Source organism: Etheostoma spectabile, chromosome 4, assembly GCF_008692095.1.
Source record: "Etheostoma spectabile isolate EspeVRDwgs_2016 chromosome 4, UIUC_Espe_1.0, whole genome shotgun sequence".
NCBI classification, from domain to species: Eukaryota; Metazoa; Chordata; class Actinopteri; order Perciformes; family Percidae; genus Etheostoma; species Etheostoma spectabile.
The window spans coordinates 36,130,094-36,135,794 of NC_045736.1; the positions used below are offsets into that span (position 1 = coordinate 36,130,094).

General features: G+C 44.5%; 1 protein-coding gene and 1 long non-coding RNA gene across 4 annotated transcripts in view; one reads left to right on the plus strand and one right to left on the minus strand.

The window, feature by feature from the left end:
- The window catches only part of kctd6a (potassium channel tetramerization domain containing 6a), a 15,671-nt gene that overhangs the window by 7,030 nt on the left and 2,940 nt on the right, over nucleotides 1–5,701 (plus strand). For all 3 annotated transcript variants that reach the window (XM_032514355.1, XM_032514356.1, XM_032514357.1), the window contains one exon: nucleotides 2,049–2,301. In XM_032514355.1, coding sequence (XP_032370246.1) covers nucleotides 2,049–2,301 — 253 coding nt within the window. The remainder of the gene's footprint in view (nucleotides 1–2,048; nucleotides 2,302–5,701) is intronic.
- The window catches only part of LOC116688355 (uncharacterized), a 12,033-nt gene that overhangs the window by 3,011 nt on the left and 3,321 nt on the right, over nucleotides 1–5,701 (minus strand). Inside the window, exon 2 of the long non-coding RNA XR_004331766.1 lies at nucleotides 4,066–4,075. This is a non-coding gene — a long non-coding RNA (uncharacterized LOC116688355). The remainder of the gene's footprint in view (nucleotides 1–4,065; nucleotides 4,076–5,701) is intronic.

Here is a 5,701-nt window from a genome sequence, read left to right on the forward strand (position 1 = left end):
GAATTTACAAGGACCCAACAGTTCTAGTAGTTTCCTCCAGAGCAAGCAACAGTGCGAAGTCTCTCACTCTCCACTTTCCTTATGTTTAACTTTAAACTCCAGTTGCATCAAACAACATCAACGGCACGTTTCAAGGAACATTGGGATGGTCCAACTAGGCCGGCCTGCTTGGTTTCTCTGGGGAACGATTGTAAAGATGAACAAAAAATATGTTTACGGCATTTCCTCTCTAACTGGGATGTTTTAGGACCGATTGACGGGGATTTGCTATGGACAAAATGCACACATGGCGATACACTGCTAAGAGCAAATTACTTTTAACAATGTATCCAGCCAATTCAAAGAGCTCACGGTCCGTATTATTAACTTCATTTAATACTGTATGTCCAAGACGATTGGGATTGGTTTGATGTTTTCTTGGATTAGGGAGGCACCAAAATGTGTCCTGCTGAACCCTGCTACATCCAGCTATGCCCTGCTGTGTCCTGCTGAACCCTGCTACGTCTAGCTATGCCCTGCTGTGTCCTGCTATGTCTAGCCATCGCCTGCTGTGTCCTGCTATGTCCAGCTATGCCTGGCTGTGTCCTGCTATGTCTAGCTATGCCCTGCTGTGTCCTTTTATGTCTAGCTATGCCCTGCTGTGTCCTGTTATGTCTAGCTATGCCCTGCTGTGTCCTGTTATGTCTAGCGTATGCCTGCTGTATGTTATGTCTGATAGCCCTGCTGTGTCGTTATGTCCATGCTATGCCTGCTGTGTCTGTTATGTCTAGCTATGCCTGCTGTGTCTCCTGCGGTCCAGCTATGCCTGCTGTGTCTGTTATGTCTAGCTATGTCACTTTTTGTATGTGTCCTGTTATGTCTAGCTATGCCCTGCTGTGTCCTGTTATGTCCTGCTGAACCCTGCTACGTCCAGCTATGCCCTACTGTGCCACACTACATACTGTAACACCCTGCAGCACCCTGCTATGACATGAACTATTACTACTACCATTCGTAGTAGTAGTATTCGTTCTATTTTATTTGTTGTGATTGTAATTATCACAGTGCATCACACCCCCAACCGGCACCGTCAGACACCGCCTTCCAAGAGACTGGGTCTAGCCAAGGTTTCTTCCTAAAAGGGAGTTTTTCCTCGCCACCGTGCATGGTCGCACGGTCGCATATACTGTGTGTGTATGTATTTATATATGTGTATATATATATATTCATTCATTCATTCATTCATTCATTCATTCATTCATACAGACTGGCAGGATAAAAATCTGGCTGGGGAAAGTGAAAGAGCAGCGCTTCTCCATCCCTCATTACCACCACTGAGGTGCCCTTGAGCAAGACCCTTAACCCCCAACTGCTGCAGTGGAGCTGCTCAGGGGCCAACAGAGCAGACTGTGGTTGTACTGGGCAGCTTCCAGGCATGAATGTGTAAATGTGACAGGTCGTCGTTGCAAATGAGAATCATTTTATAATTTATACTCTTTATTGATCCCCTATGGGGGGGGGTGGGTTACAATTTACACTCTGTTGTTATTACACACTACACACAGGCTTGAAATACACACACACACTTGCACACATGCACTAATGGAGAGATGTCAGAGTGAGGTGCTGCAACTGCTGAACAGGTGCCCTCAGCCTTGAGGGGGGTTCGGTGCCTTGCTCAAGACGAGAGGGTCTGAAGAGACTCACCTGGATGAATAAAAGTTCAAACACAAGGCAGTGGCTTGTGAACTGGCATCTCTCCAGTTACCAGTTCACACTCCGTAATTTTGGTCCGTACGGGGACTCGGGTTGCCAAACCAAGTCCCTACGGACTGAGCTACTGCCACCCAGAGAAGAGAGAAGTTGTTCTCAATCAACTCTCCTGGATAAGTAAAGGTTGAAAGGAAAAAAAAGATGCAGATATTTAAAAACACCAATCTGGGCTCGACTCCACCCTGGGGTTGTAGCAGCTCTCTATCCTCCTGTCCTGACGTTAACTGAAAGTAGAGTCTTACAGAATCACCGGCTCAGCAGTCTGACCGATCCTATCTCTGTTTCTGCTCGTTCAGCTACATCCTCAACTTCCTGAGGACGTCAGAGCTGACGCTGCCGTGCGACTTCAAGGAGACCGAGTTGCTCAGGAAGGAGGCTGACTTCTATCAGATCGAGCCCCTGATCCAGTGCCTGGGAGACCCCAAACCCCTGCTGCCCTACCCCACTGACACTTACGAGGAGGTGGTGGAGCTGTCCAGCACCAGGAAGCTGTCTAAGTACTCCAACCCGGTTGCAGTCATCATCACCCAGCTCACCATCACCACCAAGGTCAGTGGGAGCGCGTCTGAACATAAAACGTATTTATATGCATTATTATTTCTCTTCAGACCCTCTCGTCTGCTCCTGTCTCTGTATTTTCCTTGTTCATTCACCACTCGGGAATCACACATCTCAGAAAAAACACTCACTTTCACCACACTTTTTTTTTTAACACTTTAGACAGTGTTTCCTACAGAATTTAGATTCCACTTGTGATGGTAGCTGGCGGGGGGTTGGGGAGAGGCTCACCCATTATCAAGTAATACTGCATATCGTCACCTTCCTAAAATAATCGCCTAAGTCATTTTTTGACAAAAAGTATTTTCTTGCCTATATCATCTCCTCATGGTGCTGGCCACCTCTGGTAACATTTCCTACATTCTCAGTTGAACAGGTCATGTGATTCTACGCCTTTAGTATAACTGCCTAAGTCAAAATATGTTCAGTATTTGGTTCAGTTTTTTGTGTTTTCTGAAAAACGTGAAAAAATGACTTAGGCGATTATTTTAGGAAGGTGACGACATATGATGAAATATAACGTTAACATATAGATAACCTGACTAGCTAGGCTCTTTACATGCTTGCCAATAATAACTTATTTGAACAGTTGGGTCTCCAAGATTGACATCTTTGTGACAAAGGTCCCATGGCATGAAAATTTCACTTTGAGGTTTTTTAACATTAATATGAGTTCCCCCAGCCTGTCTATGGTCCCTCAGTGGCTAGAAATGGCGACAGGTATAAAACGAGCCCCAGCTATTCTGCTCTATCTTTGAGAAAATGAAAGCTCAGATGGGCCGAGTTGGAATCTTGCTCCTTATGAAGTCATAAGGGGCAAGGTTACTTTCCTTTTCTCTGCTTTGTCCGCCCAGAGAATTTGGCCCACCCATGAGAGAGAGACATCATGGCTTTCAGCAACGAGCAAAGTGGGCGTTGGTCAAGGGCCACACCCCCAGGCCTCACCTTGCCCCGCCTCACCCCCCTCCTCAAAACAGCTACAGACTCAAAATGGCACATCTAAGGAAAGCTATTGTGGGACTGGCTCTTGTGGCTGTAATTCTGCACCGAGGACCAGTTTGGAAAAGAGACTCAGATACGCTTTTGGGGACCCACTAGGCAATAAACGAGACTGTCAGATAACAGTATTAGGGGACCGACTAAGTTCCTATATAAAAGAGACTTCAGATACAGTATTAGGGGACCACTAAGGTCTATATAAAAGCACTTAAAGACCACCATGTCATGGGATCTTTAATATACATACAGACTAACTTATCAGTTAACTTAAACTTAAATCACGTTTGGACAAATTTGTGCAGAGGTGTTCATGAATGCATGCTGGCACTGAAAGAGGAAATCATTGGCACTGAAAAAAAGTTCCACTAAAAAATAAAACACAGAAAGTTTTGTGAAACAGGACCGGTGGTTGTAAAGTTTCCCTGTAATCAGAGCTCTCGCTTAAAAACATAGCAGTGTTAGTGAGATAGAGTGGAGAAAAAAAGAGAGATTGGGTAAGAGAGATAGCAAAGCGCTGCTATCTTCATTTTGGCGGCCATGTTATTCAATCTGTCTGGCCACACTGGCTGCATTCAGGCGCAGAGCAGCTGCGCCGGTCTGCGCACGTCTCAGTTAGATACATGGATGGATGGATGGATAGATGTTTATTGATCCCAAGAAAAATGGGAAATGCCAGTGTTACAGCAGCAAAATCAGTCACAAAGCACAGAATATACAGTTGTGGTCAAAAGTGTACATACACTAGTAGAAAATCACAATATTATGGCTGTCTTGAGTTTTCAAAAAGTTCTACAACTCTTATTTTTCTGTGATAGAGTGATCGGAACACATACATGTTTGTCTAGTGATTTTATTTCAAGTGTGGTCAAAAAGTGACATACCTTGTAGAAAATCACAAGGTTATGGCTGTCTTGAGTCTTCAATAAGTATTACTAAACTCATTTTTCTGTGATAGAGGATCGGAACACAACATGTTTGTCACAAAAAACAGTCATAAAGTTGGTTCTTTCATAAATTTATATGGGTCTGCTGAAAATGTCACCAAATCCGGCTGGTCAAAAAATATACATACAGCAAACACAAAATATGTCAATTGTGGTGATGTAGCGAGTTGTGTCAATCAAATTAGCTCATGTCATGCCATCTTCACGTTCTTCTAAGTGATTCTGATTGACTACAGGTTGACTTCTCATGAGCCCATGTAAATAGGGCTCATTTTACCCAGTGATTAGACTCAGCTACACAAAGCTACCAAGGGTGAAAGTCAAAGGAACTCAGTGTGGATCTGAAAAAGCGAATTATTGACTTGAACAAGGTCAGGGAAGTCACTTGGAGCCATTTAAAGCCAGCTACAGGTCCCAAGAGCAACTGTGCAGACACTTATACGCTCAAGTATAAAGTGCATGGAACAGTTTGTGTCACTGCCCGATCAGGAAGCAAACGCAAGCTATCAAGCTGGTTCTGCCGATAGGAGATTGGTCAGGATGTGTCAAGAGTCAACCAAGAATCAACAAGAAGCAGGTCTGCAAGATTGGAAGCTGATGGAACACAGGTGTCAGTCTCCACAGTCAATGCGGTTTACATCGCCATGGACTGAGAGGCTGCCGCTGCAAGAATCGAGCCCTTGCTCCAGAAAAGGCACCTTAAGACTCGGCCTGAAGTTTGCTGTTGATCACATGGACATAAGATAAAAACTTCTGGAGGAAAGTTCTCTGGTTCAGACGAAACAAAAATTGAGCTGGTTTTGGCCACAGACACCAGCAATATGTTTGGAGGAGAAAAGTGTGAGGGCCTTTAAGCCCAGGAAACACCATGCCTACTGTCAAGCATGGTGGTGGTAGGTATTATGCTCTGGGGAGGTTTTGCTGCCAGTGGAATGTTCTTTGCAGAAAAGTAAATGGGGTAAGACGAAGGAGGAGTACTCTCAAAATTCTGCAGGAAAACTTAAAACCTCGCGAAGGTGGGTCGGGCGCAGTTGGGTGTTCCAACAAGACAATGACCCAAACACACATCAAAAGTGGTAAAGGAATGGCGTCTAAACAGGTAGCAATGAAGGTTTTAGAATGGCCTTCCCAAAGTCCTGACTGAAACCCCATTGAGAACATGTGGACAGTGCTAAAGAAAGAAACAGGTTTATGCAAGGAAAAACCATCACATTTAGCTGAACTGCACCAATTCGTGCAAGAAGATGTGTCAAACATTCGACCTGAAGCTTGCAAGGACCTTGTGGATGGCTACCAAAAGCGCCTAGTTGCCGTGAAAATGCCAAGGGTGGTAACCAAATACTAATGTTGCTGTATGATATTTTTGAACCCGCAGCAGTTTGGTGACATTTTCAGCAGCGACCATAATAAATTTATGAAAGAACCAAACCTTATGACTGTTTTTTTGT